Source organism: Prionailurus bengalensis, chromosome C2 (genome assembly GCF_016509475.1).
Source record: "Prionailurus bengalensis isolate Pbe53 chromosome C2, Fcat_Pben_1.1_paternal_pri, whole genome shotgun sequence".
Lineage (NCBI taxonomy): Eukaryota > Metazoa > Chordata > Mammalia > Carnivora > Felidae > Prionailurus > Prionailurus bengalensis.
This window is the reverse complement of record NC_057350.1, coordinates 38,699,267-38,715,287: the sequence shown is the minus strand read 5'-3', so window position 1 is coordinate 38,715,287 and position 16,021 is coordinate 38,699,267. Positions and strand designations below refer to the sequence as shown.

General features: G+C 32.9%; 1 protein-coding gene across 3 annotated transcripts in view; it reads right to left on the bottom strand.

The window, feature by feature from the left end:
* The window catches only part of CADM2 (cell adhesion molecule 2), a 1,070,151-nt gene that overhangs the window by 334,712 nt on the left and 719,418 nt on the right, over positions 1-16,021 (bottom strand). For 2 of the 3 annotated variants that reach the window (XM_043593883.1, XM_043593885.1), the window contains exon 2: positions 4,953-4,979. The exons of the other annotated variant lie outside the window; for it this stretch is intronic. In XM_043593883.1, the coding sequence (XP_043449818.1) occupies positions 4,953-4,979 (27 nt within the window). The remainder of the gene's footprint in view (positions 1-4,952; positions 4,980-16,021) is intronic. 3 annotated transcript variants of the gene reach the window in all.

The window sequence follows — 16,021 nt, the reverse complement described above, 5'->3', positions numbered from 1 at the left end:
ATGACATATAGCAGATTCTCAAAGAGAAGTTTTAGTTTTTGGATTTGTCTTTGACTACATGTTTGTTTTCTCCACAGACATCATTTACATAATAATAGTAATGATGATAACAATAGCTATAGGTAAAATGTACTGTTTATTAGGTGCCATTCCCCAGGTTAACCCCTTTCTATACATTATTCCATAAAGTTTTCACAAGAGTTGAATGTTGCATGAAATTAACCAATTTTCCAGGTGCTCAAATCAGGGTAAGTTGAAAAATTAGGGTTGGACTTGTGTCTGTCTGACTACAAAGTGGAATTTCTTAATATATAGTGTATATTTGCAATACACACTGAGCTATAGATACTCCACTGAAGACAATATCTAAAAATACTTTAAAGAAATGTCTCAATGTCAATCTCGTATGTGCCTTTCAATTCACCCTCAAAAGGTATAATATGATGGGAAACTCGGGATACTAAATGTTGTATTTTGATTGAATAGCAGACTTTATATTTACAATATAAATAAATGAGTAAATCATTTATTTAATAATATTATGCATGACTATCACTTAAATCCAGTAAATTGAAATGCTGATTCTTCTCTAAACCACATATGTATCTCAATTTAGATTGCTGAGTGTCCTTCATTATCTTTTAATTCTTATGCAAAGTCAGAGTAATTATGTTAATTTTTATTTGAACACTGAAAAATGATTATATGATTAAAGGTAATAGCTAGAAATGGAATAAAATATTATCCCCACTATAACTGTCAAATTCTGAATAAAAAATAAAGCCTAAAAATCAGACTGAAGACAAAAATATATTTATTGGATTAAAACTGTTTAGAAATTTTATAATATTCTGTAATAATATTAATCACTATGATACATTTGGTCTGTAAGTTTATGATAGAGTGAAATAAAATCCTTTCATGGAAAGAAATTTTAGGAACACTCCAAGGTACCTTTTTCCCTATCTCTAAGTGGCAAAGCATTGGTGATCTTGCTGAAATATGAGTGTAGGGCATATGAATGCAACTTGGATAGTAAACTGATGTTATATGAATTCACCGTGATATATGAATAGAGAATAGATTGTCTAATGTTGAGTATTGAAGCAGGAGACAAATAGAAACTACTCCAGGAAAGCTCTGAGGAATGAATGTTTTGAAGAAGTGGGTCCATGCAAAAGCTACGATCCCCATACCAAAACCAAAACAATCATTTCGTCCCCATAAACTTAGGTCCATTTGATAATCGATCAGTTATGGGTGCATTAAGGTGGAAGAATTAAGCATGTTTCAAATCATCTAGGAATTTAGGCAAATAGCTGTTCATGAGAAGACATAGTAAACCCCAAAAGTTCAGATCTGAAAAAAAAAAAGATGAGATTGTTTTTATATTCAGGTTCAAATGTTCAGCCGGGTGATGGCAACATCAGATAGAAGGTTAATAGAAGATCAAGTCTAGAAAAGTGTTAACAAAAATCAACTAAGAACACTTTAGAGGAAGAAGGTGATTATATTAATCTGTTCTCTTGACTGCAAGCAAAAGAAATCTATCTAGAAGCTTAACTACAAGAGAGCTGTGTCATAAACCCAAAGGGGAAGGATAAAATAGAATCTTTTATTAGAACAATGGAACTGGGCACCATAAGGGCACTCTCTTCACTTTCACTCTTTGTACATTCCTGTTTCTCTTTTCTCAAATTTAATTCATCTTCTTACTCAGTCTAGCTACAAAATTCATCCCTACAAAGTATAACAAATCTGATTCCCATTTCTCTCCCTTTTTCTTACCCCTTTCAGTTTTCCTATTCTCTCCTTCCCCCTTTATCAGTTTTTTTTAAGTTTATTTATTTATTTATTTTTGAGACAGAGAGAGAGGCAGAGAGAGAATCCCAAGCAGGCTCTGCACTCTCAGTACAGATCCCAACACAGGGCTCAAACTTACAAACTGTAAGATCATGACCTGAGCTGAAATCCAGGGTCTGACGCTTAACTGACTGAGCCACCCAGGCGCCTCTCTCCCCACCAAGCTTTTCCAGTTTTAAGTTTTCAGGAGAGGAATTTGTTTGGATCATTTGTCTTTCTCTTAATAGTCAATAGTGGTGAGGAAGATTGGTTGTGGGTACATATTCATCTAGAAAATAGTTGCTTCCTTTATTTTGTAGGAAGTGAAGTTCATCTTCTTAAGGGACTATAGAGAAGTGGACCAATACTGCAACAAGCAATCTCTTGAGGGATCAGAGATATAACCTAAATGAAACCTATATTCCAGAACAAGATAGAAAATGAGAGAGAAAGAAAGGCAAAGAGGAATTAAGAAGAAATGAAATCTATACAGACACACTAAAACCAAGGGAAATAGAAATATATACATATACAGAGAGAGAAGATCAAGATCTATCTATCTATCTATCTATCTATCTATTCAGCAGGAAAAAATTGAGCAATATGAGGATTGGGAGACCACTTTGACCACTAAAGAATAATTAGTGATCTTCAGAATGACAGTTTCTGCACAGATAAGGAAAGGTTTAGTTGCTACAAGATTTGATGATATTCAGATATGTTTATACCATTGCCCTCAGATACTGATATAATAACCATTATAAAAAAAGGAGTGGGAGAAAATTAGGGTAATTTTCTATGTCATTACTAATAACTGCTAACTGACTCCGTGAACTCTCTTTTAATCTAAACACTCATAAATTGCTGTTTTAAGAGTCTTATTTTAAAATGTTACTGGGAATTTAATGTCAAATTTTCCAGTCTATGGTTTCTGGAATGTAATCCTTTTTCCTTAAAAAAAATCAAGACATATTCTTCTTTCCAATATTCCAGAAACTTTCCACATTTGGATCATTCCATAAGGATAAATGAATGAGATGCAATCTTCTTCGATACTTCCCTTGGTTCCCTGGGATGTGCTTTGTTTGGGTCAGAAGAAATGAACTATTTTTAAGCAACCAACTGCTCTTGCATTACATTGGGTTTTATTTTCCTCTTTCCCACATTTTTTGTCTTTCCTGTTTGAAGACCACTTGCCTTGACATGGAAATTGGACAATAAAAATACTGAGTAGTTCTTTCTGTTATCTCTACATAATATACATCTGTCTCAAACCATCATTAGAAATAAAATTTCAATTTCTACTTGAGGCACAGTTCATTTTAGAAAGTATCATTTTGTGTCTCCATAACACTTGGGAGATGGCAAAAATATAGGCATAGGGTAAACTATGTCCTTAAACCTCCTGTAGTCTTTTACACAGGTGGAGAAAGAAGATTCAAATAAAATAGATAGCTGTAGGACAGTGGGAATGTCTTTCTGAGAAGTACTAAATTGGGGCATATAAGTATGTTTGCATTGCAAAATCCTAGCCAGCTTGAATTCTGACCTGATTTGACAGACACTTGTAACATAATTTATAGTTATAATCTTCCAATCAAAAGTTGGTTCCTGTACTTCAGACTTTCTAACCTGTTTATTGTAAATTGAATTATTGCCCATTGTTTTTAAGAATTACCAAGTGACCACAGATGTGACTATGAGAAGAGGTTTTAGGTAATCAAATGCAGTAATGACTCATAATCACACAGTTGTCTGTTGCATCATCAAACATATTTTCTTTCACTCTCATAAAAACATAGATTTTCATCAAAAGGTGTCCTCACTATCCTGAAATGGACTGTACTCATTCCTGCCTTCAGTTGTTTACTTATGTTTTCAAATTATTTTTTCCATGTACTACTTTTTTTTTCTGTATACCCTACCTATCCTTCAAGAATCAGTTCAAGTCCACCCCCCACCCCCCCACACACAGAAAGCATTTTCTGAGAAAGAGTATTTCAACCTCAGTATGTATCTCAATATCTCCTTAACTCCCTTTTCAATCAAAAATCTGAATATGGGAAATTACTGAAAAAGACAAAACTACTGGGTTGTTCCTCTTGAGCATACAGGAAGGTATTAGGCAAGGCAATGCTAAACAATGAAGATCCAGAAACTTCTCTACAAAGAGCTGGGTTTGTGAAAAACAAAGGAAACTGGCATTGTTTAAAATACTAGTCTACAAACTGTTTTACATATTTTACTTAACTCTATCATCTCAACAACCTTTTTAAGTTTTTACTGTTATTTCTAACTCTGTAGATGAGGAAACTGAAGATAATAGACATGTGATCAATAAGGTAACTGCAGTTTTGCTCTATAAATGAAAGATATTTGAAAGATAAATGAAGGATAAACCATATATATTTTTCTAGATAAGAAGGTGAAAAATAAATATATAGATTGCTCTTGAGAATATATAATTGACACATATAAACTATAAACCCATGACAAAGTAGCATACATATATTTGATTTTTTTCAAAACCGTAAAGATGTATTGAGCCAAAAGTCTTTTTCCTTTCAGGGAGATATTCTGGCATTAGACAAGCACATCCGCTCTCATGAAATTATATTTCCAGGATTCTAGCAAATATAAACTTAATGCAACTAGGAAATGGAAGAAAAGTCATAAATACAAATGTACAGTTTATAATATTCACTTTTTAAAGGAAGATATTTTCTTTTCACGTAATTCTGTGAATTTTTGCTTTTGAGACATTTGCTATCAGCTTTATTCTCTGGTGTATTTTTTTTTTTTGTAGTCACAATTTTATCAAGGAAACTAAGGTCAACAGGCAAATGTTGGTGCACAAAAGCACTGTATTCCACTAGGAATAAAATTAGAAATAAAACAAGAAAACAAACTCACAATCATGCAAACATAGACATATATCAGAAACTGAATAAGTGAAATAATATTATTTATATTTGTAGGAATTTATGACCGATGTCCATACATGGAACTAGTATTATCACCAACAGAATTGGCTCCATCAGTTGAGATGGCTTAGACAACGGACCAGAAAAATGAATCATGGTGAGTCATGCAGAATGACAGGAGCTCACCTTTCATTTTATTCTTTGAAGCAGCCGCTGGTTCCAAGGAAAGATTGCACAAGAAGAAGAAAACAAACATGTTAGATATTAGAGTATCAAGTAAGAAAAATAGATATGTTATTCCTATTAAAGTTTAAAAGGGTAATATTTATGATTACATAATCAACACACTTTAGACGAATAGAATCTATAATTAAGAAAGTGATAATTGGTTATATTTTGTTAGTATATGGTTAAAGTCTTTGAATAAGAAAGAGTAGGATAGATAGGAGACATATAGTGCAAATACCAAACATCGTTAAGGCACTAAATTCATTTTAAGGACTGTATGTATATGTTTTCTTTCTATATGTCCTTCCTAACTCAACTTTAGTTAATTCAATTAAAGAAATACACACATATAGTTTAAACATATTTTGTATTATTTAACGGTTAAGATATAACCCATAAACTCCCCTGCATTTATTGAGGGCTTACTAAATGTCAGGCACTGAGATTGAGTGCTTTCCATATTTCTGCCCCTTAATAATGACAATTTCAAGAAGTAAGTTTTGTTATTACTGATTGACTCACAGATGCGGAAACTGAGACTTAGAAAAGTCAAATTAGGGGCACCTGGGTGGCTCAGTCGGTTAAGCTTCAGACTTCGGCTCAGGTCATGATCTATCGGTTTCTGAGTTTGAGCCCCTCATCTGGCTCTGTGCTGACAGCTCAGAGCCTGGAGCTTGCTTCATATTCTCTGTCTCCCCCTCTGTCTGCCCTTCTCATGCTCATGCTCTGTCTCTCTCTGTCTCTCAATAATAAATAAACGTTATTTTTTTTAAAGTCAAATTACTTGCTGACTGTGAAACAGCTGGAAAGAAGCAAGTTTGGGATTTGATACTGAATGTGTCTGCTTTCCAAATCTGTGATCTAAGAATGGGGTTTAAGGCACTGAGTCACTGACTGAACTGCAAATATCAGGTCTACAAAGCCAAATCAAAATTGCATGATTCATTAGATTTCAGTTATTTGGAACTTGGTTGACCACATAGCTATAAAAGGAAAAAACTCCATTACTTTAAATGGCATTATTACCATTAAGGAGTAGAAATTTCAATTTACTTATACCTAGTGGTAAACACTATTTGGGGCAGAAGTAAACTTAATGAGGAAATTAGAAGCGTTATACAGGAGAGTTCTTTTTTTTTTAACTTTTTATTTTTATTTATTTATTTATTTTAAATATATGAAATTTATTGTCAAATTGGTTTCCAACAACACCCAGTGCTCATCCCAAAAGGTGCCCTCCTCAATACTCATCACCCACCCTCCCCTCCCTCCCACCCCCCATCAGCCCTCAGTTTGTTCTCAGTTTTTAAGAGTCTCTTATGCTTTGGCTCTCTCCCACTCTAAGGAAGACTTCTAGACACAATGCATAATCAAATACCTCTAAATAGTTTGCTATTGTTAGAAAAATAAAATTTTAAATTCTTATTGAAAAAGCTAATATAAAAGCTAAAAACCTATATATTTTGCATATTTTGTTTCCCCAAACAGGATCATACACATTACTTTGCAGTCAGCTTTCCTTCACATCCTCCCGGTTTACTCATTGCCTTCTAACTCACTATTTTAATAGTTACATGTTTTTCGATAGTCTATATGAATGTGACACTTTTTGCCTATTGATAAATAGTGGGGTCATTTGTAGAATTTTTTTTTCCTCCTACTAACATTATCGCAATGCACATCCTGTGTCATATGCCTAATATATTGTGGTGGTGTTTTGTTTCTGTAGGACAGCTTTGCAGGCTATTTTCATATTTCTATTTAGATGATAAAACACTGACAAAGATGAAGATCTTAAATATTACAGATGGAAGAGTTGGGATTATTTGGAAAGGAAATACTCAAATATATTTTATGCTCTAAAATAAGAAACCAGAAAAAGAGGGGCAAAAATAGACAAAGAAAACTACAGAATCTAGTGTTCGAAATAAATGAACTTTTCTTACTATTTTTTTCAATTAAATTTAATTTTTAGTTTCTTGGTAGATGTTTAGTAGATATCAGACTTCTAATCATTATTTTCCTCTTTTGTATTGTTTTTAACACTACACAAAGCTGAAACGCATGGTTAGAATATGCAAAATGTTATCTGCCTCAATTTCAAAGAAAATATTTCAGTGCATCAGTGTATATTGATTTGTTCATGGGAAGAGAAATTTTTCTTCAAATTCAAATTTATCACTTAAAACTTTAGCATGAATTCAAGGAAAACTTACCTAAAACACTTAGAAATATTTGAGACAATCAGTATTTAATATGTAACAGATACAACCCATATTTCATAAAAATTCATATTAAATTAGGTAAAAATAAAGAAATAAAAATAGAGAAGGTAAATCTTTACATTTCTCAGTGGAATGGAGGTGATTAATTGAAAGTTCTCAAACATTGCATGAAGGCAGATGATTGTATTCTTAAATTACAGGGTAGAAACCAACATAGAATAGAAAGGAAAACAAAAGCTCTCTGCCTGTTTCTGTGTGTTCAGGCAGCTAATACTAGACTAGGCTGGTTAATATAATTGGAAAGAGGCCAGGCTACCAGGCTTCTTAGCCCAATTATAATTCTCTGCATATTCAATAAAAGAAGCCAAGATGACAGCAATACTGTCATAAATGTCATGTTCAATACTTGTAAGATTTTCCATTGTCAGCATAGCCCAATTATAAGTCAATTGTAAAGTGCACATTGCACACCACCCAAAAGGGATGAAAATTATCTTAAAAATGCAATTTTAACATTCATAGTTAAAACGAAAAGAAAGGAAATAAAGGTACTTTGACCAGAGAAAAGTTTTAGAGATGATATCAATATTTCTTCACATTTATACTAAAAGCAGTCATTTGTAACTGTAACATTACAGTTGTTTGTACTATTTTTTCAGAGATTATTATAGTATTAAATTTGTAACTGCTAAAAATTACATGAATAATGTGAAAACTTGTGCTTTTGAAGAAAAATGTGAATAATAATAGAATTATCATAGCTAGTTACATATGTTTGCTGAGTAGTTAATGAATATTAGGCATTATATTAGTAAGGGTTACCTCTAAAAACTCCAATACAAATGATCAAAAAGTAAAAATACAATTAGTTGGTTATGTTAACAATTTGCTCATTGAATTCGTTGATTTTCTATTTGAAAGTTATCACTAACAATTTTGTGAAGAATTTTGTGAATCTAAGACAGTGTTTCTCACAATAAAGTACAAGAACTATAAATACGGCATGTGGACATTCTCAGGGGAGAATAGAAAAATTTTACCTACCTCAAAATTGATATAACCTAGTCACATTTTCTTTTAATTCCTACTTCTTATTTTAAGATATACTGTCATAACAAAAGAGTGATATATTTTATTAGTATCTGCAATGTATAAATAGTGTTGAACATATGGAATTTGTGGTTACCTTTAGAAAGGCTTGCTGAAAAATTATTTAGCAATGAAACAGTTAGTAAATAGCAAAGATATTACTGGTATTTATTCACAAGGAGGAAATGCTAAAGCAGTATGGATCTTTTCATTAAGACTATGTAGATTTTTTCAAAATACTTTGATATTTTAGCCTAGTGTTTTGTATTCTTCCTTTCATAAGCAAATTTATATATAAAGCATCATTGTTTCTTAATATGGAAATCATGAAGTTAGAAAGTGTTTAGACTTTCCAAGGAGACAGAAGTTACTGACATCTATGACTTCATATTCAGATATAGTAGATGTTTCCCTTGCACCAAATTTCTACAATGAAACAAAAATAAATAAATAAATAAAACATTGCCAATGATAGATAATGTACAATGTAATTTTTTAAATATGAAAAAGTTACTCATGTATATGTGTACATTGTAAAAATGAAAGAGAATACACTATCACTACTTTCTAGAAGAAATACAATGAAACTAAAAGATCCAAAATATTACAAAACTGAGATCCACAGAGGATAATTTTTTTTTTCTAGGTCACAAAGCCATTCACAAATTTATAACCAAAACACCAGCCACATATGTTAAAATCTGCTACATGAAAATGCAATCATTAGATATAGCACAGCATTGTAGTGCTAACCAATGCCAGATGAGTTTGATATCTTTTTACAAAGAAGGATATCATGCTGATTTGAAAAGGGGAAGGAAGTAGTAGGACATTTATTTTATCAGATGTTTGCCACATTATTACAGTCTTTCAAGACATGGAAATTAAACTAATTGCATTTCAGGTCTAGATAACCACGTACTTTACCCCTTTTCTCATTTTTCTCCCACCATCAAACACAAAGCTAAACACATTATTTCACTAATCACTTGAAGCTTATTTAAAATAACGTGTTTCTTAGCTATCAACTAACATGGTCTAAACATTAGCATTTCCCTATAAAGCTCATTAGAATGTGAAGACTTGAAAATGTGTGACGGAATCTAATCTCTTTCACAAGTTTTTCTTTCTCAACAACACAAATTTTACAGTGGGAAACAAGTATAAAAAATGACGTTTGAGAAAGAAATGTTCATGAAAGAAGTTATACACCAAAGTAACCAAATATTTGATGGGTGGAAATTTCTCTTTATACAAATATGCCAGTCACTGAGTAAAGAGGAAATAATAGAATTTGAAAACCACCATTCTGTAGTTCCTAATAAGTTCTCATATGTGGGTAGCAACCACCATTCATGCTATCATCACTAAAGGGAGACTACTGGGCATTACATACCTTTCCCATGGAAAAGGACACAATACCATTTGAAAAGTTTTGTTTTGTTTTGTTTTTGCCAGAATAATTAAATTTGGATGGGATCATGTCTCTACAGTGAACTTTCAATGTACAATAAAAACAGGGGACAAAAAATCCATCAAGTCAATGCAATTAGTCAAATCTTGTATATTGGGAACCACACACAGGCAATTTTGGCGTTTGGTGCCTTCAGCAAATAGATTTCAGGGGGAAAAAGAGAAAAAAAAAATGGAAGGGGAATCTAAGGGACATACCAAAACAATTGCCATGTGCAAACTACTTTGGGTCTGATGAGCACTCGATATTTTATGATATTAAAGAATTATATTAATATTTAGGTGGGATATACGATTTGATTATTTTTTAAGTCATTACATTTTTATAAAAGTAAACATCTATAAAAAGATGATCTAGGGGCGCCTGGGTGGCGCAGTGGTTAAGCGTCCGACTTCAGCCAGGTCACGATCTTGCGGTCCGTGAGTTCGAGCCCCGCATCAGGCTCTGGGCTGATGGCTCAGAGCCTGGAGCCTGTTTCCGATTCTGTGTCTCCCTCTCTCTCTGCCCCTCCCCTGTTCATGCTCTGTCTCTCTCTGTCCCAAAAATAAATAAAAAACGTTGAAAAAAAATTTTAAAAAAATGATCTATTGCCAGGGATTCTTTACAAAGTAGTCTTGGGATGCATGTTCCTTATTATATTTTCTCTTTATTGATTAGTAATATGATTGAAATTTCTGATAATAAAAAAAATCTTTATTCAATTAAACATCTAAGCTTATTTCTGTTTTAAATATTACCTTTTTTCTACATGACTTTTCTTATAAGATGATTAAATATAATAGTGTATATAAAACAGTAAAGTATTGACTGTATATTTTTTATATTTAAATGTGGTAAATTTGTCATGTGAGTAAATTATTTATGTTTTGTGTAAGGCTAACAGGCACTATTGAAATAATTTTGGCTTATGAAATTTAGACTTTAAAATGTAGGACACATTAATTTCCTCTATGAACTAATCATTTGACTTCTGAATTAATTGTATGTATCAAAATAACTGTTATTTTGTATTAAGAATTTTTTCTTTCTGTTTCCATGCTTCTAGCACTGATAGTTTACATATAAGATATTTACACTACCTTATTCTATATTTACTTCTTTTGCTCTCAAGAATCTCTTTAAGTTTCATGAGTCACTACCAATTTATAAATCTCTTTTTCTTATGCTGTATTCCATACCTCCCTGTAGGCTTATGACTTTCACTGTGATAGGAATAGGGATAAGTTTTCAAGACTTTGTAAAAAATTGGACTCAAACTCATGCCTCTAGAAGAGACTATAACATAAATGCAAACCCTTAGATGTATCAGTCATATATTATTATGAAAGCTTTGAGGCACTACCAGAATAAAAGGTTCTCAATAAATAAAGTACATGACTATCCTTTGAAGTTATATTTTATATCTATGTTACTAACCCAGGAAGCTATTTTATATTATCCTGAATCTATTACTGGAATAAAATATAGTGTTGAAGATTAGTCTCATATTATTCCCTCAGTGTCTAATTTTAATGGATAAACTTAATATTCATCGTTCAGATTGTTCATAGCATGGACACTATTAGATTTAAGAAATGTTTTATAAAGAAATACTTAGAAAACTAATCCCCAACATCAATGAGATTGATTGCATTTCCTATTTTCTAGATATCATATTTTCAGTTTTTTCTACTACTCTAATTAGAATTTTTACTCATAATTCAACTGAAAATATATTCTATGTTACTAATTTAAACATATGCAAAGTAAGTGATTCTTTTATGCCTATAAATACTGATGGCAAAATTGTAAAGCAACTACATACATATGCTTATTTGAATACTTTCTGAGCCACCAAAATTCTCGAGTTGTCATATATAACCATTAATAAGGCAGAAGGCAATGTGAGAAAATTATATGACATAAACATCCTCTATTGTGTATATACATGTATATGTGTACATGTGCGTACATAGAATATAATATTATGTAATAATTTTGCATAATCATATTCACATAAAACAGTTTATTCAGTTCATATTATACTATCATAATTGTTACTTTTATTTTTATCTAGGAAGAATCATTGCTGGACTGCATATTAATATTAAGAATGGTTTCATGTTGTATGGAAACCAATTTGACAACAAATTTCATATATTAAAAAAATAGTTTTCAGTTAGAGAAACCAAGCATCTTCTAGTCAGCACATTTATTGACTTACAACAGTTTTGCAATTATTATAATGGATGACTGGTATTCACTGATGTAAAATAAGAGAATCAATACTACCTGGGGCTTATACTGAGTACAACAGTTTTCAGCTTCGGCTTAGGGACAACAGTGAAAAAAGATGAGTCAAGGGGCAGACACAGAAAAGATGTTTAACCAAAAATAAGATATTTTTTGAGAAAATGTATAAATAGAGATGTGAAACCAGAACCATGTGGTGATATGCCTATAACATTCCAGCAAATAATTATGAAGTGAACATAGAATCTCTGTTTCCTAAGTCTTAATTGCTAGAATATGGGCTAATTCTGGAAGAGCTGTGTAAATGGAAAATGTGCTTGGAAATAATTTAAGGGAATCTATCTAATCTGCTTCAGCATAGGTTAGGTAACTTGTTCAATTCCCAGGGGATCCAAAAGCAATCACTTTGGTGTGACTGGCAAAGTCAAGCTCCTCCATGCATAAGCATGTGATCAAGAAATACTTGGTTTTGTCCTCTACTGGATCACCCCAATGAGGAGCTCCAGCAAGGTGAAAAGTGACTTCCAGAATTTTGTGCACAGCCACTGCTGCTTCTCTGATCTCATCCTGAGTTATACTTCAGATGGGGTCATGAGTCCCTGAAATTGGGTCATTGACACTAAAAGAGCTCAGACCCAGGATACACACATTTAAAACATACATTCAGTATTTAAGGCATGGTAATTTAAGCAGTACATAGTTGCCTATTTACAGTAGTACATCCCTCCATAAACCAAATGCAGAGAATATGATCAAGTGAAGAGTGTTATGCTAAGTGAAATAAGTCATACAGAGAAAGACAGATACCATGTGTTTTCACTCTTATGTGGATCCTGAGAAACTTAACAGAAGACCATGGGGAGGGGAAGGAACAAAAAAAGTTAGAGAGGGAGGGAGGGAGGCAAACCATAAGAGACTCTTAAAAACTGAGAATAAACTGAGGGTTGATGGGGGGGTGGGAGGGAGGGGAAAGTGGGTGATGGGCATTGAGGAGGGCACCTGTTGGGATGAGCACTGGGTGTTGTATGACAATAAATTTCATATTAAAAAAATTAAAAAAAAATAGAAATGTCATTTCCAAGTTCTTTAGAATTGATCTCCAGTAGTTTTCACTATAATTTAATATAATCAAGTCTTTCTGACACATCAATACTATTTTAGTTACATTCTTAATAAGTGACAGGAAAATAAATCACATTATTGAATCAATTGTAAGTAGGTGGATAAATACTGGGCTGTTAATATTTGATTACAGTGGGTCTTATGGAGAACCTCAGTGTCATCTTCTTTTCCTATGTTTCTCTGGCTTTGTCTTCTATTTAACATTTACTTTATATTGATATAGTCAGGGATTTTTGTATAATTTATTTTCCAGAAAATTTTCATTACCTGCTATCTAACACTCTGGGTCCATAAATAATACTATTTTTCCTTGACTGATATAGGAATGTTAATCATAACATGAATTTTAGGGTGTACATTGTGGTTTAGGAGATATTAACTTTTTATGTAAGGCATGAAAACAGATGATGAGCAATTGAGAATATATTATTACTACATCTAAACTTGAAATCCACAAAGCATTTTGTGGATTTCTCAGAGATATGATCTCAGACATTTCTGAGATATAAGGGTCTCACAATTCTATTGTAAGACAAACAAAAAAAGTACATTAAATGCACCATAACCTGGCCCAGCTTGAGGACATTAGAATTTTTTAAAAGGTATTTTTAAAGTTATTTTAGAAGTATTATATAAATGAATTAAAAAACAACATGACCTAGATTTCTGTATCAAATATAGTCTTAATAAACATGGGCAGCAATTGAAAAAAAGAAAAACACTAATATGGTCTGGGCTATCCATATTTTTCAACGGAGTCAAATATTCTCTGAATGGAGTATTATAACTGACCTTATTTAAGTATTTGGAAGAAACAAACTTCCAAATATAGTTTATCTTAATCGGTAAAATGTCAATAGGTAACCTTAATTCAGTCACAAGAACTTTTTCTGTCATACATCCTGACTTTCACTACTTAGGAACTGGTTCCTCTTATCTATGGAACAATAATACAACTAACCAATAAAGAAAATGTTCTTGTCATGATGCTATTTTTCATTATTTCACAAACTGTTTTTTTTTTAACTTTTTAATGTTTTATTTATTTTGAGAGAAAGAGAGAGAGAGAGAGACAGAGCGTGAGCAGGAGAGGCGTAGAGAGAGAGGGAGACAGAGAATTTGAAGCAGTCTCCAGTCTCTGAGCTGTCAGCACAGAGCCTGATGCAGGGCTTGAACCCATGAACTGCGAGATCATGACCTGAGTTGAAGCTGGACGCTTAATCGGCTGAGCCACCCAGGCGTCCCTTTCACAAACTATGTTATACATACATATTAATAAACATGTTGAGAAGTCCCAGCATTTTACAAGAAAATATATTTTAGAGAAAAGATAAAGTCAGTTCTCAGGATTTTTAAACAAACTATAAGTAAATTTATTCAGGTTGTTTGCATTTGAATCCACTGTTAAACCTAAAATCCCACCTGGGATGATTTCAGAGAACCAGAGAATCTCAGAGTTGGAAGAGACCATTAAAGGTTATCTGGTCTAATCTCCCTCCCAGCGTTGATTATCAAATAACGTGCACTCTAAATACAGGGAAAGATAGATATTCGGCAACATAAACTGCAACTGTCCATTAATTTTAAAACTCTAAAGCATTACTTAAAAATTCAAATGAGCAAATTGTAATTAAGTGTTGTGATTCATTCTCTGAAACTAGTTCTGAACATGACACTCCCCTGTGCCAGTTGAAAGCCAATAGACGACCCCTAACAGGATGCTCTTCCTAAAGTGTAACCAGTATTAAACTGTCCATAATAATTCAAGTTGAGTAATAATTTTGAAGTTATAGTCCTTAATAAAAACTGGAAACAATATAAGACATACCCATTGTTCCATTGAAGAGATGCAGTTTGGCGGTAAATCAAGTGAAGATAATCTAACAGTCATTTATTGAACATGCCCTATAAATTACAAGGATGATGTTGCTCTGGAACAAAAATGTGATTACTACAAGATCCCTGTCCTCAGAGACCTTATCTTCTAGAAAAGGAAACAAATGCATAATTTGTTTTGAACAGTAGTTCAAAAGAAATGGAAGTGTAAAACTAGGCGAGGGATTAAGTTGAGAAAAATTAATTCACCAGCTAAACAAAGCTGGTTGGAAAGCTGGTTGGGAATCCGGAACAAGAGAAGAGGGAGGTCCTTCCAGGCAGCTGCATCAGTGCATAGGTATGGAGGAAAGAAGGATCATGATGTTGAAGGAAGGAGAGCTTTGAGCTTGCTCTGCTCTGGAGCCTGGTTAGAAATGTGTTCTGCTGATGTAATCTATCCACTTGTATTTATAATCTATGTGAACTGCTTTATATTATGCTTACTCCATCTTTCCTTTTACTAGATTCAGTGGTGGGTGGTTTGAGGAAAAGATGGGCATCAGATTCCATTTCTTGAGAGATTTACTAGACTACTCAGGTAATACACTTTTCAGGCTACATAGAACAAAACATTTAAAGGAAGTGTTCCTATGCAGACAGGCACTTCAGCGAACACTGGAGCTGGCAACACAACTATGACGACTCCTCCTTAGAACCTCATAAAACCTCCTCTTCAAAGAGATTTATGAATAATGTGAACTAAATAATTCATGGGATTGCAGATGCCGGTCCAAATAGCCTCTTCTTTTTCAAGGTTTCAGTTTGTAGAACTGTGATCAAAAGCCTTCATCAGTCATGAGAGTTGCATTTGTCCTCACTCCAAACAAACCATATTTGCATGTGAATGTTTTTCATTGAAATGAGATATATAATATGCCAGCCAAGGCCCAACTAAAAGGCATTTTATGCCATTTAAATTCAGTCAAATTAAAGGCTGAATGCAACCTAAAAGGTCTACTCTCAGAACAGTAATTTGACACATCATAAATAAGAACCATTTTTTGTTAGCG